The 26,078-nt window shown below is 44.7% G+C and overlaps 1 protein-coding gene across 1 annotated transcript; it reads right to left on the bottom strand.

The window, feature by feature from the left end:
- Positions 1-21,555: 21,555 nt before the first annotated feature.
- ACTL7B (actin like 7B) lies at positions 21,556-24,657 on the bottom strand. Its single transcript, XM_014834500.3, has one exon. It carries the CDS (start codon positions 22,930-22,932, stop codon positions 21,679-21,681), a length of 1,254 nt encoding a protein of 417 aa, XP_014689986.1. The 5' UTR covers positions 22,933-24,657; the 3' UTR covers positions 21,556-21,678.
- Positions 24,658-26,078: the final 1,421 nt, after the last annotated feature.

The raw sequence follows: 26,078 nt of genomic DNA, 5'->3' as shown, positions 1-26,078 counted from the left end.
TATAACATTATAAAGATGTCAGTTTTCCCTAAATGTATAAATCACTGCAATTGTAATGAAAATACCAACATGATTTGTGGTGATTTGGGTCAAATGTTACCAAAATTAATACAAAAAGAAAAAACATATGAGTAGCCAGAGAAATTCTGAAAAAAAGAAAGTAATGAAAGGGGCAAGTGGCCCAAAGGTATTAAAATATTTTAATAAAGTTGCGGTAAGTAAAATAGTATGGTATTGGCACAGGAGTATACAGGAATGTGGATGTGAACGAAGAGTCCATAAATTGTCCAAAATGTGTAGGGAAATTTAGCATCTAATAAAAGTGGCATGAGGCTGGACTTGTGGTGTAGTGGTTAAGTTCAGTGTGCTCTGCTTCAGCCGCCTGGATTCATGGGTTCAGATCCTGGGCGTGGACCTACACCACTCATCAGCCATGCTGTGGCAGCAACCCACATACAAAATAGAGGAAGACTGGCCACAGATGTTAGCTCAGGGCTAATCTCTCTCAAACAAAAAAAAAAAAAGAGGAAGATTGGCAACAGATGTCAGCTCAGGGTAAATCTTCCTCAGTAAGAAAAGAATGTGGCATGGCAAATCAGTGAGAAAAGACAGAATATCCAACAAAGTTGGGGCAATTGCCTAGACATTAGGGAGGGAAAACTGGATACAACTCACTCTTTAAATAAGCATATTAAAAATATATATATATATATATAAAAAGCTCTAGAAGATTATTTTCTTAGAGTGGGCAAAGCTTTTCTATGTTTTAAAAATATTTGCAAAGTATAATAGTAGAACATGCTTTTTATAATAAATTTAAACAACACATAAATGTTTTAATCACAAAGTGTAAGCATCCTTCCCATCCCTCTACACTCCCACTCCCTGAAGCACAATTAAAAATTTGGTCTGTGTGAAAAGGCAGTTTAAAGCCTAACCTAAAACTAAGAAATTAAAGGGAAAAGGCTAATTCAAAGGACAATATAAACACAATATTTCTGTATTAAAAAATAAAAACAAAGTCAAAACAAATGACAAGTTGGGAAAAATTAAAACTCAAAGGATAAGGAACTAATACCCTTATTATCCAACATTCTTACAAATCGATCAGAAAAAGATGATTAATTCACAGAAGGAGTTCACACAGAACTATATATGAAAAGCTGTTCAACTCATTTATGAAAAATAAATTTAAACAATGAGGGTATCTTTTTTCCCCTATCAGAATGACAGGATAATGAGAATTTAAACCAATATAATTTTCTGTACCTGTATTAAAATAATACTATTCTGGGACCTGCATACTTTTCTATTGCTATGTTAAATAGTACTAAGAACAAGCAAAAATAATTTAGCTATTTGTACCAGGAAATGCTTTACTCCTGGAAGATTACAGCACAAAACAACTAAGATGATTTCTTCATCAGGACTAACAGTTGCTCATCAAGGCTTGCTTTGTTGTGCCCACCAATCCAAAGCTTTTATGTCATAAACTCTAAACAATCCCAGTCAATTCCCCACCTTGTAAGACCTCCTTAAAATCATATGGACAAGTTTGTTCCTTCCTTGGTTACTTTCTCTCAGCCCTAGAGCTAGTAGCTGCTCCCTAATTTGCTATTCCTGTATTCTTCAAAGTTCTCTTTTACTCTTTTCATTTGTTAATCACCTTTTACTAGTTAACAATTCTTTATAATAAATTTGTCCAAATTACTAGTGTGGTCTCAGCTGACTGGACCATCACTGATGTGCCTCTCAGCCATGCACGTGAGGGCCTGCATTTGTTTGTTATGCTGCCCTAACAAATTACCATCAGAGTAGTGACTTAAAATGACACAGACGTATTCTGTCACAGGTCTGTAGTCGGGAGTCCAGTATGGGTCTCACTAGATTCATCAAGGTGTCAGCAGGCTGCATTCCCTTTTGGAGGCTCTAGGCAGGAGTCTGTTTCCTGTTCACTGGGTTGTTGGGAGAAATCAGCTCCTTACGGTTGTAGTACTGAGATCCCCATTTCATTACTGGCTATCAACTGAGAACCATATCCAGCTTTCAGAGGCTACCACATTCTTTGGCTGGTGGTCCCCTTCCTCCATCTTCAAAGCTAGCAATGAAGGGCTGAGCTCTTCTCTCCTCTTTCTTCTTCCATCCCATCTCTGATCCAACCAGGAAAGGCTCTCCATTTTAATGACTCTGTGATTAGCTTAGGCCCACCCAGATAATCCAGGATAATCTCCCTATCTCTTAATCACATCTGGTGATTCCTTTTGCCATGGAAGGTAACATTCACAGATTCCTAGAATTCTGATGTCAACCTCTTTGGGCGGACCATTATTCTGCCTACTACAAGGTCTATTTCCTCAAACCTTCAAAAACTTTAGTTGTTAGCAATGGTTCCAATCATTGACTCATCTCCCTAAAAGGCCACTAGAGAAACTTATTGATCAAGTGAAGTTATGTTATTAGACATAGTGCAGTAAAGGATCAACAAATTGAGTGTATTATTATCACATCCCAAATTGAACTTATCTCTCCATCTCAAAACCAACTTATCTTCTAGTGTTCCCTACCTTAGCACCAATATTCACCCATTGCCCAAGTCAGAAATCTGTATTTATCCCCATATCCTGTACTCTTCTCTTCTACCCCACTGCTACTACCCTCGTGCAGGTAGTCATCTTTTATATGAATTACTTCAACAACTTCTTCCAACTATCTCCCTGTCTCCAGATTTGTTTTCCTAGAATTCACTCCCATTGCAACCAGAGGGCTTGTATTAGTTAGCCCAGGCCACTATAACAAGATACCATTGACTGGGCAGCTTAAATAACAGAAATTTAATTCTCAGAGTTATGGAGACTAGAAGTAGAAGTTAGGGTGCCAGTATGGTTGGTTTCTGGTAAGGATTCTCTTCCTAGGTGGTAGAAGGCCACCCTTTCACTGTGTCCTCATATGGCAGGGAGAGAGAGTGGGAGCAAGTTCTCTGGTGTCTCTTTTTATAAGGGCACCAGCCCCATTATGAGAGCCCCACCCTCTTGACCTCATCTAAACCTAATTACCTCCCAAAGGCCTCATCTCCAAATTGGGGGTTAGGGCTTCAACACATGAATTTTGGGGAGGGACACAATTCAGTCTGTAGCAGGGCTTTTTCCCAAAAATCAAATATCTTGCTTAAAATCTTCCTGTGGTTCCCCCATGCTTTAGGATAAAGTCTAATTAGCTTGACTTTCAAGATCCTGCGTCTGTCCTGCATCTGCATCTGTCTCTACCACCTCTCCTACCCAATCTTACACCACTCCCTCACATACTCTAGTCATACTGAACATCTCTGGTTCCTAGACGCCACTGCGTTCTCTCTTGCCTCTGGGCCTCTGCCTTTGTTGTTCCCCTCTGTCTATTTTGGTTAGATGTGACTCTTCTGCTCTTCGAGGAAGCCTTTTCTGACACAGCATGAGACCTCCAGGTAATAGGCCTGGTGCTCCTCCAAGGTACTCCCATTGTGCCCAGTACTTCCACTTACCCCACTGTCTGTTACTTTTCTCTGTTTCCTATTAAGGCATAAGCTTAGAGAGAGAGGTATTATCTGTTTTGTTCAACACTACACCCCAAGTGCCTAACTCATTACCTGGCATATGATAGCATATAATACATGTTTGTGTATGTTTGGATGGATGGATAAATGGATTTATGCATGGACGGACAGATGACTGGATGGAGGGATGTGTGGATGGATAAATGTGTTCCACTTGAGGTGACTGCTGGGCATCCAGTTGAAGCCATTCAGCAGATGGAACTCTATGTGGAGTTCCTGTGTGGAACTGTGGAGTTCAGGAGAGAAGTCTAGACTGGGGAAGCCAAGTTCAGCTAAGCACACAGCAGCAGCTTTCTCCTTGGAAAGGTACACTTTGTAAAGCCCTTGAGTTGTCAAAAGTACTGTGCCAGACCCAGTTTCAAGTGTATTTATCCTCTGGGATAATCTTTCCTACAACATCTTAATCCCAGCCCCCTGGTATTCATGATCCTGAATTCATTGCTAACCATAAGCTGCTTTGCAGCTACTTTACTGTACTGTTACCCTTTGAAGTAGCTATCCGCATTTTACAGGTGCAGAAATAGAGGCCATGCAGGTTACTCTCCACAGTGATTCGCAAGGACTATAATCAGTGTTACAGATACGACGGATTGGCTCATTCAACCTCCATTCCACCCTCCTTCTAGAGTTACACTAATGAATACACTAGCAACTTACCACATGTGGCTATTCAAGATTAAATTTACACAATTAAAATTAAATAAAATTTAAAATTTAGTTCCTCAATTGCACTAGCCACATTTCAAGGGTTCAGTTGGCAACTCTGACTAGAGGCTACTGTACTAGACAGTGCAGAGAGAGAACATTCCACCATCACAGAAAGTTCTGTTGGACAGCATAGATCTCGAGTGCCTTTCTGTATGGCAGAGGTTAGAAAGCTAAAACTACACTTCCCATACTCCTTTGCAGGTTCTGGATACAAATTTTGTTTACCAATTAGATATGTTTGTATGACTTTGGTGAGGCAAAAATAAAATAAGCGTGACCATGAGGATGTCAAGCTTTTCTGCAACAGCACAGCAGCATCTGTTCAGCTTCCTGGGTATGAAAGGCAGCTGTGGCATAGGCATTTCCCTTGATGGCAGCGGCAGCAGCTTTGTGATTCCCACTTCCTTATCCCAGGTCAAAACTACAGCGATGGGTTCTTGAACTCAATAGTTTCAAGTAGCCTAAGAGGTGGTAGCTTTCCTAGTGGGTCATTTCTGTAGTGTTCTGCATACCTAGAGGCCCAGAACCAGAGCTAGCTCCCCGAAAGCTCACCATTATTTGAGTAAGCAAAATGTAAGATTTCATGTGTTAAAATCTCTTCCTGCTTAAAATATTCAGGATGGATTCTGTTTCCTGAACCAAATTCTGATGGATACGGTACAAAGCAGACTCATAACACACCTCTTGTGTTTCCAGATCATTCCTTTGCTTTCCAAACTCCATAAATGCAACCCAGTCTTCTAGCAATGGAACTAGGTAGCTATGTAACTGATTGTCTTTTGAAACTGTTTGCCCACCTCACTCCCCTTTAAGCTACTACTTCTGCCTTTCCATATGAAGCCATCTGTCTGCAAGAATTAAGTGTGGTCAATAAAATAACCTAATTCCCCGGCCTGATCCAAGCATGCTCGTGCACCACAACTGCACTGTAACGAACTGCACTGAATAGAAAGCAAATTTCTCTAAGTCCGCCATACTGAATGGCATAGATTTCCTTGGATAACAATCATGTTAGTGTAAATTAGATCAATCAGATTACTTTCTTTCTTTATTCCTTTGTGAAATGAGCTAGACTAAGGAGCTGGGGGGTTTGATTGAAATGTAGGGGAGGTGACAATTTGGAGGCAAGGCAGTCAGAAGCATAGGGCAGAATGGGCGTGAGGCATCTGGTCGTTGGAGACTCATCATCTCTACCGTGATGCTCTTTCCTTTCTCCCTAGACCCAGACCTCAGGCTAGAATTATAGAGGGGTCTGGGAGCTAGCCTGGGCATGTGTCACCACGAAGCACATTGATTCTATGGGAAAACATGGTCTGAGTTACAAACAACAGGAATGCAAGTGCATTGTCAGATCAGTGGTCATTTATAAATTGGATACAGACTGAAGTTACAGCTTCCTGCCAGCCTCTACCTATAGGAAACAACCAAGCCTTTTCTATTTAGGCTTCAGACTTCAAAACCACCAAGGCATACTGGGAACCTATTTTCAAAACACACTCTGGCTTATTGGGAGGGGCAGCATGCTACAGAGCAAAGAGCCTGGACCCTGGAGTCACAGAGACCCCAGTTCAAATCATAGTCTCATCGTTTATTAACTGTGTGATATTGGGCAAATTACCTCCCCATTCTGAGTCTCAGTTTTCTCAACTATAAAAGGGGAGAAAACTCTGTTCACAGGATTATTTTAAGGGTTATATGAGAAAGCTGATTTGCTCACTTAGGAAATTGTCAGAAAAAGAAAAGGAATGGGGAAAAGCTCTACAAAGAAACTCGGTACCCAGTCCAGTAATTTTCCAAGGATGGGACTTCTAACTGCTCCGGTCTAGGGTCCTTCCAGTTTTGCTCAAAACATCACCTACTTTCTATCGTGCTTTCCCCATTATAAGTCAGAGTAAAGGATACGCTTCTATATCCAAAGACCCCTCAAAATATAGTAGTGTAAAGGAGATGGAGATTTGTTTCTCTGTCACTAAAAGCCCTGAGATCCAGGTTGGTGAGTGGTTTTTCTCCACACAGCCATTCAGGAATCCACTTTTCTTCCATGCTATTGCTCTGCCATCACCAGGGCCATTATCCTTGTTTGCATGGTCAAGGCTAGGGCACAGGCACATTCACGTTCCACCTGAAGGGAAGAGGAAAGGGTGCTCCAGGACATCATCTTTCGAGCTGAAGAAGCCCCAGAAGTTGCGTATAGCAACTTCCATTCACACTTCATTGGCCTGAATTTAGTCACATGGCCACACTTGACTACAAGAGAGGCTGGCAAACGCAGTCTCCAACTGGGCAGCTCTGTGTCCAGCTAAAAATCCTATTGAAGAAGAGGAATGTTTTGCTGGACAGCTATCGTTCTGTGCCATGGCCTGGCACAGCTTCCTCCTGCTTTACTCATCTTCATCAGGAATGCTTGGTTTGTTCTTGGTCTCGCTGTGAGCCTTTGCCATTTACTAAATTGGTTGGGGGAAGTCTCCTCAATGCCATCAGACGTCCTGGTGAGATACAATTGGCCATTTGGGCTCCCTATCACTGATGGAAAAGCTGAGGCCCAAAGAGGGAGCTCTGGGAACTCAGGCCAGGGCCAGGGCTCTTCCCAGAGCACCCCTTGGCTGTCTTCTGAAGATATGGTTTTGATGTGTGGGCCCTTTTCCCAGTATCAAGAGAGTTACTGGCTTCGCTGTTACTGGAGGTGACTCATTCCTGCTCTTTGCAGAGGGAGTACAGTCACATTGTTGTGGCAAAGAGTGTGCTCCTGCCAGGTCACTGGCACCTGGAGACACATCTGTTCCTCTTTAAGGGATTCTTAAAGGATTAAAAAGCATACAGTACAAAGGCTTCAGATGTGCCGAGCTGCACGTAGCTGAACTAGAAGCTCCAATGGTATGGAGAGAGTGCGGGACCAGACCCTGGGAAATTTCATGATCTCAGCTCCTCCTTTCACCAGCTACATGTCCTTGGACAAGTCAATTCCCAACCCTGGGCCTCTGTTTTCTCATCTAAAAAAGTCTGACCACGGGCCAGCCCTGTGATGTAGTGGTGGAGTTCAGCGTGCTGCACTTCAGTGGCCCAGGTTCACAGGTTCAGATCCCAGGTGTGGACCTATATCACTTATCAGCCATGCTGTGGTGGTGACCCACACATAAAGTTGAGGAAGACTGGTACAGATGTTAGCTCAGAGCTAATCTTCCTCAAGCAAAAAAAGAGGAAGATTGGCAACAGATGTTAGCTCAGGGTGAATCTTCCTCAGCAATAAAAAAAAAAATTTAATCAGATCATTTCTAGACTCCCTGTTCTAATTCCCCAGTTGTCCATGACCTCTTCCTATCTGTTTCTCGTCTGGAACACTTTAACAGTAACTAAAGGGAAAAGACAGCTCTTTCCTGCTCATTTGTTTCTCCTGTGTCCATTACCAGATTTAGGAAAATCCAAGGTCTCTCTCCAAAATGACTCACCCTTCTGCACCTCCTGGGGACCAGGAGCCTGGGCTGGCACTCTGGGCCAGTCTCAGAGTCAAAGGGATTTGAATATAGAGTTGATGACTGGTCCCCCAAGCCCAAATCTACAGAGAGACTGAGGTAGACAGCAGGCACTGAGAGAAATGAAAAAGGTGTGCAATGGTTGGAGCAATCTTTGCTCCTTAAGCTAAGACTCTAGGACACAGCCAAGGCACGAGACGTCCTGAGGTATAAATCCTTGTTTCTAGGGGTAAAAATGACCGAAACCATAGATTTCCACAAAACCCTTTCCAGGATGACTAAAGAAGGAAATGTAAATGGGATGGTCGCCTTGGTTTTTATGGAATTGCTTTACGGAGTGTAAATTACATTAAATATTAAGAATATCTGTGAGTTGCTAGTAGAACATTGGTGCGGTGTGACCTTAGCGTTCTTTTTCACCTCTCTTTCAGTCCTTTGGTGATTTCATCCTTGCCCTTGGCTTTTTGTACCTCTGATCTAAAGCCTCCTGGGCTCTACCCCGGCCCTGCTCTTTTCTTGTGAGACTGCACTTGAATTCCAGCCACATCTCTCCACCTGGAGTGGCACCCCCAACTCAGATGCAGAAGGAATTGGTCACTTTTCCCCAAACCTACTCCTCTTCACCTCATCCCAGGCTCCAGCTTTTCCCACTCACCCCTGTTAGGGATGTACGTCACTTCTCTTTTACTCCACCTTCTGCCTCACTGCTCTGCTTCTCCCATTAGTTGAGTCCAGTAACTCTGGAAAGTCCCTTCCTCTTCCTCACCTTTTCCACTGCCCTAGTGAATTTCGTCATCACCTCTCACTGGAGCAGATATATAGCACTTACTCTGTACCAGGCACTGTCCTAAGTGCTTACACACGTAAAATCACTTTACCCTCACAACAACCCTACAGGGGACATGCTATTATTATTCCCATTTTACAGATGAGGAAACTGAGACCAAAATGATAAATACTCCATTCCCTAAGCTCACAAGACTCTACTGTGCCTCCTTTGACTAGATTTTCTATGGCCTCTTCTACCTTCAAGACTAAACTCAGCTGTTACTTCCTCCAGAAAATCTTCCCAGAGTCCCCACCATTGTCACAATAGTTTCAGACTTTTAGTCTCTCTTCCTCCATGTAAAATATTGTCAGATAGAATTGTGTGAGACACATTTATACTGAAAAATCACTCCCTGTTTATTGAAATTTCAATTTAACTGGGCATCCTTATCATTATTTGCTAAATCTGACAACCGTACCCCACAAAACTATAAGCCACTTGACAGCAGAGCATATTCATCTTCATGTCCCCCTCCCCTGCCATGCCACTCCCGCCATCCCCCCTTCCCCCCGCCCCCCCCCCGCCACCAGTGCAGTTAATCCAGTTCACTGTACTGAATTGAAGTCAGGTCCACAGTGAAGGGTGACTGTCTGCCATGTGAGCTTTTACCATCCCTCCCAGGAGGAATATGTCCCTTACGTCCCCGCAATGCACCAGACACAGTGCACTGTGCACAATAACTAAACTCAACATCTCTCTGAGCCTCACTTTCTCCTCTGTAAAATGAGAATACTGCTCGACACCCACTCCCGACTCTTCCTTCTAGGCTACCTGTGAGGACCGAATGCCATGAGGGAGGTGCAACAGTGCTTTGTAACCGAAAGACTGCACAGTTGCAAAAGATGACTACTATTACCAACATTAGCATTTCTAAATTAGTGATCGCAAATACACAACCTGTATCTAACTTGATTTTTCAATAGTTTTAAATATTGAAAGCTGCTAATTGCTTGCTAAGGAATAACATGGCATTTGGTAATCTAAGAACCCAGGTGTCATGGAAGTTCAAACAAAGACGGAGAAGGACTTGAGAAGGTGAGAAAGGCCAGGTGTTCCCTGATAGCCAGGAAGAGACAGGAGCAGATGCTGCCCAGACACTGCCCTGATAGGTGCCCCTGCAGAAAGCCCAATCCACAGCAACCCTGGCCGATGCCAGGAAGCTCACCCAAGATTGCCAAATGGTTTTCCATATCATTTTTCTTATTACCATTTCACCAGTTTAGGAAAAGAAGACCAAGAATGGTGAAATACCATGTCCAACTTCTTTATGGCTTAGACATCTTCAAGTAGGACTGAATCCAGCCATTTCCCCCAAGACCTGGGTTAGTAGGAAGGTTCCTTCTTGGTTTCAAAAGGAAAAAAGGGAACAGGCAGCAAAAAATATTCTACTGATGTCTTTATCTTCCCCTTCCCCAATCTCAATATTCATCTGGTGAGTTGCCTTCAAAATTCATTGAACCAGAAATTTAAGGTTTTAATTTACTTAGGAACCAGCACACACAATCAAAGATTAAAGTAGATGGAAAAACGTCCTTCAGAGGTGGAAAGATGGTGGCCAATTCGTGCAAAGCTCCAAATTCTTGGAAGATTATTAGAAAAACTTTGCCAGATGGCCAACATTGAGGTTGATCCCTTGTTCCAAATCCATCTGGGAGGTAGAAGACCTTGAATTATTTGGTCTGTTTACACACACAGCTGGTCAATCAAGTAATTGTCTTAATCCTAGAGCATACCAGTGATCTAGATAACTTTTTAACATATAATTGTCTCAGTTCTCTGATATATTTTGAACTAATCCCTCTTAGGCTTTATTTTTACAAATGTTCCAGTAGTTTAATTAATTTAATTTATAACAGAAGCACATAAAAAGGTGATAGCTTCCTTCTCCTTTCCATTGGCATTCTTCTCATTTTGTGGAAGTCTGATGCCAGAACTGCTTTTCTGTACTTAATGTGTTTCTAACCACCTTTGTAATCAGACAGAGGCATTAAGAGGGATTTAAAATTCGATAATGGGATGCCACAAGTCCTAGCTTGTTCCTAACCCAGGTGGCCTCGTCTTCTGGCTTCACGCTGGCTGTAAATCATTTAGGAACCAGGTTCTTTCTTATTCTCAACTTTCGCTTTTCTCTCTTAACACTTAGCTTCATCTGTATTGGCAGATGAAGTGAAGAATTCAGACTATTACCCTGAAAATTCAACCAAAATTGCCCTTACAGGAATTTTGTTTGCTTCTGTCTCATAGAAGCGAAAGTAGGGGCTTACTTTTTAACCTAAATGACCTTGACAACCGCTTCTGTTGAGCAAACACACAGCCTGTGGAGAATCTATTTACACTCCTGACACCAGGAGTGTTATTATTTATTTCTATGAGACTCATGCTCCTCCTCTCTGTAAAATAAGAATCACAATTCCTACAATGCCTGGTTGTTGATGAGATTAAATGAGATAAATATGAAGATTTCTGTATGCAGTAGGTATTCTGTGCATATTTAAAAACACATACATTTGTACATACATACAATATACATTGTACATTGATCAGAATATTTATACTGCACTTCACAATTAATGAAATACCTACCTTTTTTCTCTTTGATCTTCAGAACAGCACTGGGAAGTAAAGACAGGTAGTCGCCATTTTACAAATGAAGAGCCTTAGGTTAACTGGCGTTCCCAAGACCACACAGCTGGTCTGAGCTGATCCGTGTAACCCCTAAGCTCTCTACTGCCCTCACGCTGAAACCCCACGCTCCGCACTTGGCTGAAGTATTGGTTCTCAAATTTTGCTGCACACTGGGACGACATGGAAAACTTAAAAATAAATACTCATACTCTAATAAAAATATCAGAGACCTAATCTCCACTCCCAGAGATTCTGATTTAACTGGTCTAAAGGGCAGCCTGGATAGTAGGATATATTTTTTCTCAGTCTCTCTCTTCATTTTCTACTAAACTCTTCATTGTGAGATAATTGTAGATTCACACGCAGTTCTAAGACATTACAGATATCCTGTGTACCTTTTACCCAGTTCCCCCAATAGTAACGCCTTGCAAAACTATAGTATAATATCATAACCATGATATTGAATTCATACAGTCAAGATACAGAACAGTTTCACCACAAGGATCTCTTGAATTTTCCTTTTACAGCCACACCCAGCTCCCCCTACACACCCATCCCTAACCCGTGGTAACCACTAATCGGTTCTCCATTTCTACAATTTTGCCATTTCAAGAATGTTATATAAACGGAATCATGCAGCATGTGCCCTTTTGGGAATCATGCAGTATATGCACTCAGTATAATCCCCTGGAGATTTACGCAAGTTGTTGTGTCTTTCAGTAGTTCATTCCTTTTTATTGTTGAGTCATATTCCATGGTCTGGATATTCCAGTTTATTTAACCGCTGAAGGACATCTGAGTTGTCTCCAGTTTCTGGTTATTGTGAATAAAGCTGTTATGAACATTTGTGTACAGGTTTTTGTGTGAAGATAAGTTTTCATTTCTCTGGGAGAAATGCCTGAGTGCGATTGCTGGCTGGTACGGTAGTTACACATTTAGTTTTATAAGAAAAGCCAAACTGTTCTCTTAGTGAGATAGTTTCTCATCCTCACCAGCTTTGGTGTCATCACTACTTTTTCTTAAAAGCCATTCTGATAGACATGTAACAGTTCTTGCTGAGGTTTTAATTTGCATTTACTAAAAATCCTTTGATGGCTCGGTTGGTAGATCGGAGGACTAGAGATGCATGATCTTAATTTACATTTATTTCCCTAACGGTTAGTAATGTTGAATATTTTTTCACGTGCTTATCTGCCAACTGTATATCGTTTTTAGTGAAATGTCTTTTCATGTCTTTTTTTTTAAGGATTGGCACCTGAGCTAACATCTGCTGCCAATCTTCTTTTTTTTCCCCCTTCTTCTCCCCAAAGCCCCCTAGTACATAGTTGTATATTCAAGTTGAGAGTGCCTCTGGTTGTGCTATGTGGGACACCGCCTCAGCATGGCTTGATGAGCGGTGCCATGTCCCCGCCCAGGATCCGAACCATCAAAACCCTGGGCCGCCAAAGTGGAGCATGTGAACTTAACCACTCAGGCATGGGGCCGGCCCCTCATGTCTTATGTTCATTTTTTAAATTGAATTGTTTGCTTTTAAGTGTTCAGTTTGAGAATTCTTTATATATTCTAGATACTAATCCTTTGCTGCATACGTGGTTTGCAAATTTTCTCCCAGTCTACAGATTGGTTTCTGTTTATTTTTAAATAGATTTTGTTTTTTAAATAGTTCCAGATTTACAGAAAAATTGGGCAGATAATACAGGAAGTTTCCATATACCATCCTCCCACCCATACATATTTTCCCTATTATTGACACCTTGCATTAGTGTGGCACATTTGTTACAATTAATGAACCATTACTGACATTACTATTAACTAAATTATAGTTTTCATTCCTGAATAATGTTCTATTGTATAGATGTACCAGCATTTATCTATCAACCTATTTAAGGACATCTCAGTTGCTTCCAGTTTTTGGCAATTATGAATAGAGCTGCTATAAACATTCACGTGTAGGTTTTTAGGTGAACATAAGTTTTCAATTCAATTAGGTAACTACCTAAGAATGTGATTGTTGGATCATAGGTAAGAATAGATTTAGCTTAGTAAAAAAAAAAAAAAAAAATCCACTGCCAAATTGCCTTTCAAAGTGCATGTACCATCTTGCATCTTTTATACAGGATGAGCATCTTTTCATATGCTTATTTGCCATCCATATATCTTGTTTGGTGAAGTGTGTCTTCAGATCTTTTGCCCATTTTTAAATTAGGTTGTCTTCTTATTATTGACATTTTTTTGGAGGGGGGGATTAGCCTTGAGCTAACATCTGTGCCCATCTTCCTCTATTTTATATTTGGGATGCCTGCCACAGCATGGCTTGATAAGCGGTGCCATGTCCACACCCAGGATCCAAACCAGCCGCCACAGTGGAGCGTGCAAACTTAACTGCTGCGCCACTGGGCTGGCCCCTATCGTTGACTTTTAAGTGTTCTTTGGAGACAAATCCTTTATCAGATATGTGTTTCGCAAATATTTTCTCCATCCTGTGGCCTGTCTTTTCATTCTCATAACAGTATCTTTCACAGAGCAGAAGTTTTTCATTTTAATACAGTCTAACTTATCAATTCAATTTTTTCTTTCACAGATTGTGCTTTTGATGTTGTATCTGAAATTTCACCACCAAACCCAAGGTCACCTAGATTTTCTCCTATGTTATTCTAGATGTTTTTGGTTTCCATTCTACATTTAGGCCTGCGATTCATTTTGAGTTAATTTTTGTGAAAGGTAAAGTCTGCGTCTAGGTTCATTTTTTTGCAAAAGGATTTCCAATTGTTCTAGCTCCATTTATTAAGAATATTATCCTTTGTCTATTGCATTGCCTTTACTCCTTTGTCAACAATCAGCTGACCATATTTGTGTGGGTCTATCTTGGAGCTCTCTATACTGTTCCATTGATCTAGTTGTCTATTCTTTCGCCAATACCACACTGTCTTCACTATTGTAACTTTACGGTAAGTCAGATGGTGTCAGTCTTCCAACTTTCTTCTTCTTCCCCAATGTTGTGTTGGCTCTTCTGGGTCTTTTACCTTTCTATACAAAGTTCAGAAATAGTTTGTCGATATTCACAAATTACTTGCCTCCAAGTGGGGGTGTAAGATGACCTCCCACTGGGCCTCACTAACACTAGAAGATGACCAAGAGGGAGGTAAGTGCCAACTAGTTACCTTTTTCCATCTCATCGCTGCTAGGTGGGAATGGAGGTACAGCTCAACGCTGGACCCACGGGCACTAGCCCATTGGGGGAATCTGAGTATGGCACCCATTTCCATGGAGCAGGAGGGTTGGGGTAGGAGATCAAGTCTTCATTCATCCCCATTGAAACCTATTCTAACTCTATTTTCTTAAACTCTATGTTTGTCTAGTTGGTATCCACTCATCACAAGGCCAATTATATTAATTATATTTTCCTATTTTTTGTATTCCTGATGCTCTGGCATTTGGGGGGCCTTACAAAAATAAGAAAATACATTAATATAATTAATTCCTAAAGATAATAACAACTTACCTATGAGTACCTGTTCTTTCACTTTTTGGAGTCTTCTTATGCTTATTTGTTGTGTTATGTTGTCAAAGATAAAGCTGGACGCTAGTTTAAGTGGTAAAGAGATTTTAATCAGTAAAATACTACTACAGGAGAGAAAAGAGTTCCACTTCAATTTATATAAAGGTGAATGGGCATTTTAAAGGGAGATTGAGAGCATAGGGAGAGGGTGAGCAGGGGCTCAGTAGAGTCAGGGAAGTGAAAAATTACAAAAAGCAGGAAGCAGGGGTTGGTCCATGTGAAACCCATATGGGTTTGCTCTCTGCTGCTTATTGAAGTTAGGCTCCTACCCTGCCACAGGGGCTGGGAGACAGGTACCCTGTCTTCCTTTAGGTGTTGGCTGGAATACACAGTAAATTCTTTTGGCATCTTTGAGTTTTCTCAGGCAGGCATTTTAAGGGGGATAGGGTCATCCTAGGGATGGGGCCTTAAGCTGTTAAAACCTATGTTGGTGTTTTTCAAGGGACTCTTTGTCAACATCCAGGGGATTTTAGTTGTAAGAGGGAGGACCTGAGAGAATAAGACTATTCCATCTTGTGGAACCAGTTCTCAGCATTAGCATTTTTAAAAGCTTCCCAGGTGATTCTAATATGCAACAAAGTTTGAGAACCACAAGGTCAAGACAAGGACTTTGCCCTCCATTGTTTTAATGCCCCTCTTCCCCCAAAAATAAATCCCTCTAACCAGACTGTATGCTCTGTGGTGTGTGTACATGTATGCACATCTGTATGAATGTAGCATGCACACCAGGGTGAGGCACAGAGAAGAGGCCTGGTCCTCTCAAGCGAGAAGAAGAAAGAAAGTGCTTAGAGCTGTGGAAATGTACAAGCTGCCCTTGTTTTAGCGAGGGGAAAACTCAAGCGGTTGTGGCAGAACTCAACCCCATGTGCATTTATTTGGCCCTAAAAAAGAGAGAGGGGTACTTCCAAGGTTGTGGCTCAGGGGATACCGTCACGCAAGATCTTGGGGAACCAGTTCCGGTTCTCATGGTTTTCTCTGCTAGACCCTTTGTGCCCGAAACCATGGAAGTGGCTCTCAGACTCGCTCAACTGCTCAAGGGTCATCCTTAAGGCATGGCTTTCTGGCCTGACTTTCCCAGAACTCATTAAGCATAGTTCTATTGCTTCTTCTATGACTCATTTGGTTCCTAATTGATATTTTACCTGTATTTATGCAAATATAGAAGCCAGGAGGGGTGGAACTCCTTTCAGAAGCTATGCAGTGGCCTCTGGAAGGCAAAAGGCTCAGAAAATTCACAGACGCTAGGGGCTCCATCTCAGGAAAAGAACATTCTTCTAGACTGAGTGCTGCACGATAGGCTGTTTGGCATCTCTGGCTGTGAAAATGAAAGACTAGGTGGGCCCTGAGCTTCCCTAGAGCAGCGGTTCTCAGCTGGGCTGCACATCAGAATCACTGAGGGTCTTTGAGATCACGTGGAAACTTCCACGCCACCCTAGACTTCCTGATTGAATCGGCAGTCTCTGCCCTTTCCGCCAAGTTGCGCAGACGATAAAAGCCAAGGCAGCCGTGCAAGGCCACAGCAGGGTGAAGGGGCACAGGGAGGGAGTGCCCTGCGGGGGCATATCAGGGGATGCCTTCCAGAGGAGAGGGCATTTGGGCTGCGTCTGGAAGGATGAGAGGAGCTTGGATAGGTGGGGAAAGACGTTCTGACCTGAGGGGCAGCATCTTAGTCACCAGGCACCTTTGGCTTGGCCCACACTATGCCACAGCTTCTGCTTTAATTCTAAACCCTCACGTTGTGCTTAGTATGTGCCATGCACTCCTGAGCAGCTTCTTTACTAGCAGTGTCTGTTAGAATCACCGGGGCAACTTTTCAATTGCAGGTTCCCAGGTGCTGCCCCAGATCTGCTGATTCGGAGTCTGGGGGAAGGTCCACACTGGTTTGGTTTGGGTCTTTTGGAACGAGCTCCTTAGGTGATTCTTCTGCCCACCTTTTCTCTCCCGCTCCCCTGCTCCTCTCTTTCAGCAAGCTCTGGGTGGGGGGTGGTGGAGTAAAAAAAAAAACAAACCCTGATTTGTAACACTTTCTGGTTTCTGTGGGGGTAACTACTCCCACCACAGCCAATTTCAAGCTATCAACACAGTTTAACAAGTGGCTTGCAAAATTCCTGAATAGTTAACTATGGGCTCTCACCAGCATTAAGAGCTAGCTCTAGCATAACCAGTACCCCACACTCCCTCCTCCCGCTGGTTAAGAACCACCACAAGAAAATGTAGGATCAAATAACGAAAAACACCTTACATCAAATAGAACACTATTAGTGGTTTGTATTGTAATAAAGTTAATTGCTTAAACCCACCTTATGCAGATAACTCTCAGAGCAAACTTGGTAATAGTTGGTGGGGAGAGATCAGGCTGCCCAGACAGGCCCTCTTGCCATGCCTAAAGAGTAGGACTTGGCCACATGATGTCACTCTAATACTGGTTTATTTGTGTTTCTGGCACTCTTAGGCAAGCTAATTCTTTTGCTAAGACTGGCATTCTTTTTTTTTTTTCTCCAAGTAACTTGATTGGGATTATAATGGTTTATAACATTGTGTAATTTCGGGTGTACATTACTGTTTATCAATTCCTGAATACACTTCATCGTGCTCACCCCCAGCAGTCCAGTTTTTATCCATCACCATACATAGGTGCCCCTTTATCCCTTTCGTCCACTCCCCTAACCCCCTTCCCCTCTGGTAACCACTAATCTGTTCTCTTTATCCATGTATTTGTTATCTTCCACATATGAGTAAAACCATGCAGTATTTCTTTCTCTGTAAGACTGGCATTCTTAACTTTTATACCTCAGGATGATTATGAAATTACATCATATTTGTTGTTCATTACTTGAAAGCAAATTTTTATATGTCTTTTTCTTGGAAAAGAGATTGATAATTTGCAGAAAGGTAGGAGACAAGGGCAAAAAGGCATTTTGGAATCACAAAACATCGGTTTAGCACAAGACTGATTTACCAGGCAGGTGAACTTGGACAAGATTCTTAACCTCTCCAAGCCTCAGTGTCCTCATCTGTACAATGGGAGAAAATAATGGTAACTTCTACCTCACAGACGGGGAGTAAGTCATCTCAGTTGGCTATGCTCTGCACTGGGCACGGAGAAAACCAAGACAAGGAAGTTAAAGTTCCTGCCCTTGAGGAGCTCCGAGTCCAGCCTGGGGACAAATAGCTAAACAAGAGAATACAGGACAGTGGCCAGTAGACACTCGTAGGTTTCTGCACTTCAGCATTAGTGTGTTATTTGATATTCTCTAATACCTTGATAAAAATTCTTCACGTACAATAGCTTTTTTGTTGGGAAATAAATGAAGTGTTGGTCTCAATATTTCAATAACAAGAGGCCCCGCCTCCATGCAAACGTGCTCCTGAGGAACACGACTATTGAGAAGAAAACAGAAGCAGTTAGAATGTTCTCAGTGGCAAGGGGCAGACACACACTCTACCTGGTGAGTGATGAGGACGAATGCCTCGGCTCACGGAGACAAAAGGTCAGACGGTAGAGGGCGCTCTAGGTGTGGTTTCATCGGAAGTCACTTTGTCATCAGGGCATCAGCTATTTGAGTTCCCCAGTCCTTGGTGGGTCAGCTGCAAGCTGGCTTTCTTCCTGGTAACAAATGTTGCCACAGCACTTACAGGCCACACACCCAAATCCCACGTCAACTTTTCAAGCAAAAGGCCTGTAACTCACTCCACATGGGCGGACTGAGGTCCTATGCCCATCCCCAGCCAATCACTGTGGCCAGAGAGATGGACTGCTCTGATTGGCTTATCCTAGGTCACATGCTGCACCGTCGGCGTTGGATGGGGGAGTCAGCCCTGAGCTACATGTGATGCCCATGCAGAAACTGAGAGTTTTGGGGAAGGGATGAGGAGGAAATGGTGGCATCAACTATAGGTTCCGCCTGGGGAATATTAGCTAGACCTGAGTGTGACTCATGGTCTGGGGAGGGACAAGGAGATGCAGGCAGGATTCACGACCTGCTCTGCGGACACTCCTCTCCTCTTCCCTGTACTAGCACCGCCTTCACTGAGATAATTCTTCAATTTTTTGCCTGAGAAATAGACAGAGGCTGGCCAGTGTCTACCTGTGGGGAGAGGGGGGGCTGTGCTCAGACAGAGACCATCAGTTACCACTCTCTCCCCTATCCCATTTTGTCTCACAGACTTCACTCCTCTATCCATCCCTACTTGGCATTTCTGAGTCCCAAACCTCTTCTCATTTTGCAGGATAAGAAGTCTCCCTCCCCCGCTGGGAGCACCCTGCACACTGTAGCCTGCAGCCTTCCCGCCCTGCACCCACTTTCCTTCTTCCAGACAGTCAGAAATCTCCAGCCTCCTGCAATCCCCCTACCATCCTCCTCAATTGCAGTGGAATTTTATGTCTATATTCCTCTAACATCACTGTAATGCAGTCTTAGGGGGGAGAGAGAGAGATGAACACGCGCAGGGAGGCAGTCATCCTAAACTAAAATCTGCCGACCCATGTTTTTCTGCCAATCTAAAATCTCCTCTTGTGCCTGTAGTTGGCTCAAATAAGTTCATGTCAAGGATTAAGTGATTCGTGTTTTTACAGCCTCTGCCACACAGGGATGCTTTCAGAGATGACCAAGCAATGAGGGCACTGAAGCTGTGACTGTGGAGACAGAAGTTGCTGAGGATGTGGGGAGTGAGGAAGAGGGGATGGCGGAGTGGGGCAGACACAGACATGGTTTTTGGAGATCTTCAAGACCAGCGCGTGGAAGACAGTGCATGTGCAGACAGCTTACTGCCTGTGTGATTTGGGGCACGTCACTTTCCCCTCTATAAGCCTCTATTTCTCTCTGTATCTCAAAAGGTTTTAGGAATAGTATTAATCAAATGATCTTGGGTTGCAAGCAATAGAAACAAATGTTGGCTAATTAAGCGAAAGTTATGTTGAAGCAGGAAGTATGTATGAAGACACCAGGGTGGTAGAAACTTTGGCAACATGAAGAATGTAGGCCCCACTGAAAGAAATTGCATTCAAGAAAAAAAATTTATACACTGTACTGCCCAGACAAAATGTGTCTCCTGGCACCAGCAACTTATAAGGCCTCCAGTCTGAAACACATCTCTACAGGAAAGAGCCCAAGCTCCTGTGTAGCAGCAGGGCCCTGCCAGCCCCAGGGGGATCCAAACTCCCAGTGAGGAGCCAAATTCTGGGCAATGGGAAGGACTAGACAGCAAGGCCTTAGGCAATAAGGACCATGTCTGGTTCTTTCCCAAGGCTGCAGCCCCCAGCACAGGACCCAGGACAGAGTCAGCCTCACAGAATGCCCCAAATCAGGACTCTGTCTAAGGTGAGGTGGCTCAGGGACATTTGATAGCCCATCAGATTATACAGCTCACAATGTCTGATCCCACAAACACCATGGGCTCCACCAGGAGGTGGAGTGGGAAAGGCAGGAACCACCGACTTCTAGGCACAGTCATTCGCCAACTGAAATCTCACAAGACTCAACAGCTTCTCCCTCAGCCCCAAAGTCACTAAGTGGCCACCAAGCCTAGCACTTCTCCATTTACAGCTTTCCAATACACCTCCTCCACTTTCCTTTCCACCCCCAAGAACACTGAGCTCAGGCCTCATCTCCTTACCAATGTGGCTGACCACTGAATCTCCCACTAGCTGTGCGTGATCTCGAGGGAAGAGCCACATTCTGGTCATTTCTGTCTCCAGCTCTGGGCCTCACCCAAGTAAGTGCTTAACAGTTACTAACCATGAAGAATCATTGTTGTAGAATATTTGTTCCTCCCAGCCCCCCAAATTCATATGTTGAAAACTTAACACCCAAGGTAATGGTATTAGCTGGGGCCTTGGGAGGTGATTAGGTCATGAGAGCAGAGTCCTCAGGAAAGGGATTAGTAACTTTATAAAAGAGGCCCCAGAGGTATCCCTTATCCTTTCTGCCATGTAAGGACACAGTGAGATGTCAGCAGTCTGCAACCCAGAAGAGGGCCTCCACCATGTTGGCACCGATCTTGTACTTCCAGCCTCCAGAAACTGCTGTTGTTTATAAGCCCCCCGGTCTGTGGTATTTTGTTATAGCAGCCCAAACCAAAGCATACCTGTCTGCCCTTCTGGAAATAATCATGACCTCAGTCAGGAGACCTGGGCTCAACCACCGACGCGGCCCCCTCCCTCTCTGGTCCTCAGTTTCCCCAACTCTGCAGAAGGGAGAGAACAACATGATTTCTAAAGGGCCTTCCTCCAACATCCTCTGGATTCAGTGGTTCTGCGTTATGACTGCAAATAGAGCTGCAATTTTGGCTGAGGTCCAAAGAGGAAGAGCCTCTAATGGGTGGACTCACCACACAGGGGCTGCCCCTTTGAAAGGGGCAGGCAATAAGGGGAGGTTAGTGGGAAGCCTGTGGCAATCAAGCAATGACAAAGTTGTGGGCAGGCAACCTTCAGGGGCAGAAAGAGGAGACTGAAGTCAGACACCTGGTTGTAAGTCTCCCACCCACCACTCAACTATGTGACCCAAGCTGTTCCCTTAGTCTGAGCCTTTTTTTTTCCCCTTGGTCCTTGCGTGAACAAGCAGTGTGTCTGGTGAATTAGGTTTTGAACCCGAGGAGCTAATGGAACAGGAAGCCTCACTCTGGGCTCTGAGATGATGTCACCCTCCTGACGGGGATGGGGGAGTCAGTGAGCACCCCCAACCCCACCCCCACCTGCTGCTCCTGAGCCAGCAGAGCAAAAGGTGCTGATACTTCTAGGCCCAACTCCCCACCACCTTCTGCTATCACACTAGAGCAAGAAATTCAGACTAGACAAGAGCCACTGCATGTTAAAGTTTTATATGAAATTCTGTAAATGTGTATAGAATGGCACGGGGCCGCCTGCCCACAAGGCCTTGCCTGCCTATCGGGGCACCGCCGCTCAGCACTTGCTGTAGATGGCTGCGCTGCCCCGCTCCCGAAACTCTTCCTTGCTGACCCAGAGCTGCTGGAAGGCCTGCAGGGAGGCCAGGATGGAGCCGCCGGTCCACACGGAGGTCTTCCTCTCGGGAGCAGCAGCCACTGAAAGGCTGTCCCCAGGACAGAGGAGGCTCAGCTCCCTCTGGAAGCGCTGGGGGAAGCCCTCCAGCATGGTACAACCACCACACAGCAGCACGTTGGCCGCCATCTCCTCCTTGAAGCCCGCCTCCTGGCAGCGGCCCAGGCAGGCAGCCGTGACCGCATGAAGGCCCGGATCACTGCTGCCCACCAAGGTGGGTTTGAAGAGCATCTCGGCACACTGGAAGCGCTCGTGACCGATGGTGATGAGCTTGCCATCAGGGAGCTCGTAGACCACATGCAGCTCCTCCAGACCCAGGCGGAGCTCCTCCTCGGGCACGAGTGCCGAGTAGCAGCACTCCTTCTTGATGTGCTCGATGATGTGCAGGTGGTCGTCCGTGAACTGGTGGCCGGCCCCGTTGAGCAGCTGCAGCAGGTAGTTGGTAAGGTCGCTCCCGGCATAGTCGGTGCGGCTCGTCAGGCCCGGCAGCACGTTGCCCTCTGAGATAGGCACCACATGCGAGACACCATGCCCACTCTCCACCACCAGCCCTGAGGTCTTGCCATAGGAATAGATGGACAGCAGCGACTGGGACGTCACGTGCATGGCAGGGATGCCAAAGGTTTCAAACATGAGCTCGGCGTATTTCTCCCGATTGCTGATGGGGCTGAGCGGGGCGTCGGAGAGCAGCACAGCATGATCTTCAGGGAGGATCTTCATGGCTGTGTGGAATACGTACTCCAAGATGTTCTGGACACAGTCCCAGTCCACCACGACACCATATTTTAGCGGGTTAACCAGCTTCAGAGGCGCCTCCATGTTGAGCAGCTCGTGGCCCACATAGGTCTCCTTGCGGTTGTCGCCAGCATCAGCGGCCTCAGAGTAGCCCTTGCCCACAGTGGAGGAGATGAAGTAGGTGGGCCTTGGCTCTCCTGCATAGCCACACTTACAGTACTGGGAACCCAGGTCTAAGATGAGTGCCTTGATCTTACGCACCTTCTTGGGCTTCATCTTCAGCTGAGTGGCTGAACCTGTGTCCAGAATGCCAACATCAGGACTTGGCAGTGTTCCCATCTCTCCAGGGTCACCCTGAGCCGTGCCCATGGGCATGGGGCTAGAGCAGTTTCTCGTTGCCATCTACCTTCCTTGCTCACCTTTCTCACATCCACATCCTAGAGCTCCATGGGGAGAAATAAGAGGGTCCACCTCCAGCAGTGCCTTGGCAACCCCCCCCAGGATTGTGATGTCACTTGGGGCTGGTCCATTCTGGCAGCCTGGGGGAGGGCTTGGCCTTGGCAGGCACTTGATCTGTCACCCGTACCCGACTTGTCACCCCCACCCCATCCACCTAACTCGACTTTGCTCCAGGACAGAGCAGGTGGCTAGCACAGCTTTAGAAATGCAAGCACACTGGGGTTCAGAGGTTTCAGCTCCCTCCCCTTACATCCATGCTCCTCATCCCGTTTACCTTTTCCCCCTCTGCTTCTTAGCCAAGAGGGTGATAAATATTTGAGTCTCTACAGTAAGCCAGGCACCTCATATATGTTATTTCAAAGAATCCTGATAGGTAGGCAGAACAGGAAATCAAGGCTCAGAATTCAAATGACTTGCCCATGAGCAAACAGTTCTTGGAGTGTTTGTACTCTAATCCATGTTCATCCAACTCCAATGTACCAGGTCTCCTTAAAGAGCATGAGGGCCCCAACAGTACTTTCATCCCTTTATTCAACATTTACTGGGGTTTGCAGTGAGTCCAGCCCAGTGCAGCCTGCCAGTGATAGATGACAGAAACTCCAGCCATAAGCACTGCCAAGCTAGGTGGGAAGAAGATAGAATGGATGCAAAGGAGTTTGCAGGTGGAAGTCTATTTGAAAAACAAAGATGCATAAAGGAGGAAGAGCTTTTTGGAGGGAGGGCGTCAGAAGGTTCTCTAGAAAGGAGGTGAAGCTTAAGTTGAGTATTGAAAGATATGTGGGTATGTGTCAAGTAGCTAAGACGAGGGAAAGGCATCCCAAGCAGAGCGCACAGCCTGAGCAAAGGTTCAGAGCGGGCATGGTGGGCAATTTCCACGGTAGTTACGGTGTTTGGAAAAACAGACGAGGCTAGAGGGAGCCAACTAGGGAGGGCCTCAAATGCTAGGGGTAAGAGCTTGGGTTGAGGACACCTGGGGAAACAATTTTTAAGCAGGAGAATGCTCAGATTTGCCTTGTAGGAGAATTTGCATTTGGCGATAATGTAGAGGGGCAAGAGCACAATCTGAGGCCTGAAAGGAGGCCATTGAAGAAGTCCTTGTGAGACTTGAAGGTGGCCCGAGGCTGGACTGTGATAGTGTGGAAAAGCACAAAGACCAGGTTCTAGAGAAGGTTAGAAGGTAGAATCTAATTGGTTGGTTCTCCAACTATCCTCAATTCAATCCAGGCTCTTAGTCTAGCATTTGAGGCCCTCTCTCCTTGGTTCCTGTGACCTCTCTAGCCTCAAGCACTGCGTTTCTATTAGATGAGTAGATTAGATGTGGGGCATGAGCGAGAGGGAAAGATGAATCCTTTACCTCCGTCCAAGCAAAGAAAGATGGCCTGTCATCCAGAATGGACAAATTCATTAGGTACCCATAAGGACCTCCATCCCAAACTGCAGCCCCCTCAAAAAAAGACAAGACAGATTAGGGCTTTGGTGGTAAAGAAACAGGAGAAAAGGGGGAAGAGAACCAACTGGGGCTGAGGAAGTTTTCTGGAGAATTAAGAACAGCAGAAGTACCTGAGAAATTAGGTGATCCGGATAGGAAAGAGGGATTTTAAGATGTAATTATGAAATACTGCTGTGGAGCACGTACGAATGTTAATGAAGAACTCGTGTGGGTGGGGGCCGCCCTGTGGCCAAGTGGTTAAGTTGGCACGCTCTGCTTCGGCAGCCCGGGGTTTTGCTGGTTTGGATCCTGGGTGGGGACATGGCACCCCTCATCACGCCACGCTGAGGTGGCATCCCACATGCCACAACTAGAAGGACCCACAACTAAAAATACACAACTATGTACCTGGGGCTTTGGGAGAGAAAGGAAAAATAAAATCTTAAAAAAAAAAAAAAAACTCGTGGGAATTTTTGTATGCTGAATTGTTTCTTGGAATGTGGCACTACGAAACTGTATTGGGTAGGATTTTTAAGGATTTATAAGGATTACAGCTATGAGCATCACCTAGAAGCTCCATTGGTGGTGTTACAAGATCACAGAACCTGAGGACTGTACACTTGAATCCCTTCTAGAACGTCTGACCCAGCAGTGTGGCACGGGCAGCTGTGAGGAATAAACTTTTCCTCACACTGGATTGACATCTGTACCTCTCTGAAGAAGACATTAATTGGTCGTTTTTTTTTTCCTGATTTTTTCTCCCCAAATCCCCCCAGTACGTAGTTGTATATTTTAGTTGTGTCCTTCTAGTTGTGGCATGTGGGAAGCCGCCTCAGCATGGCCTGATGAGCGGTGCCATGTCTGCGCCCAGGACTTGAACCAGCGAAATCCTGGGCCGCCAAAGCAGAGCACGTGAACTTAACCACTCGGCCACGGGGCCAGCCCCAGGCTTTGAGTGACTTAGTGAAGTGGGATGCACAGGTCAAATGACAGGGTGAATAATGGCCCCCAAAGATGTCTAAATCCTAATCCCTGGAATTTGTGAATGTTACCTTTCATAGCAAAAGGGACTTTGCAGGTGAGCGTTAAAGAGTTTGAGATAGGGAGATTAACTACCCTGGATTATTTGGCAGGCTCAAAGTAATCACAAGGGTATTACTAGGAGAGAGACAGAAGGGTCGAGGTCAGAGAAGGAGATGTGACAACAGAAGCAGAAGTCTGAGAGGTCTTTGAAGATGAAGGAAGGGGCCACAAGCCAAGGAATGTAGGCGGCCTCTAGAGGCAGGAAAAGCATTATCCCCTAGAGCCTCCAGAAGGAAAGCGGCCCTGCCAACACCTTGATTTTAGCCCACTAAGACTGATTGTAGACTTCTGACCTCCACAATGGTAAGATAATAAATTGGTGTTTTAAGCCATCAAATTTGTGGTAATTTGTTACAGCAGCAAAAAGAAACTAATACAAGCTCTTAGAGGAATCCAGGGCAGTGAAAATGTACTAAGCAGCGGCAGATTTCTCAGCATTCAAGAGGCAGGGCTAAGAAGGAAAATAGATGACTCTAAATTAAATATGCCTCTGTTTATCACAGAAGCTCTTTTGAAATAGAGTCAAACAATCCAAGTTGGCCATGCAAACCCCTGAGTAGCAGAGGCAAGTAAACTT

Source organism: Equus asinus, chromosome 10, assembly GCF_041296235.1.
Source record: "Equus asinus isolate D_3611 breed Donkey chromosome 10, EquAss-T2T_v2, whole genome shotgun sequence".
Taxonomy (NCBI): Eukaryota; Metazoa; Chordata; class Mammalia; order Perissodactyla; family Equidae; genus Equus; species Equus asinus.
This window is presented reverse-complemented; position numbering and strand designations above follow the sequence as displayed.

What these genes read in the sequence shown, in the direction of transcription:
- ACTL7B (XM_014834500.3), bottom strand. Translation starts at nt 22,932, where the DNA reads ATGGCAACGAGAAACTGCTCTAGCCCCATGCCCATGGGCACGGCTCAG.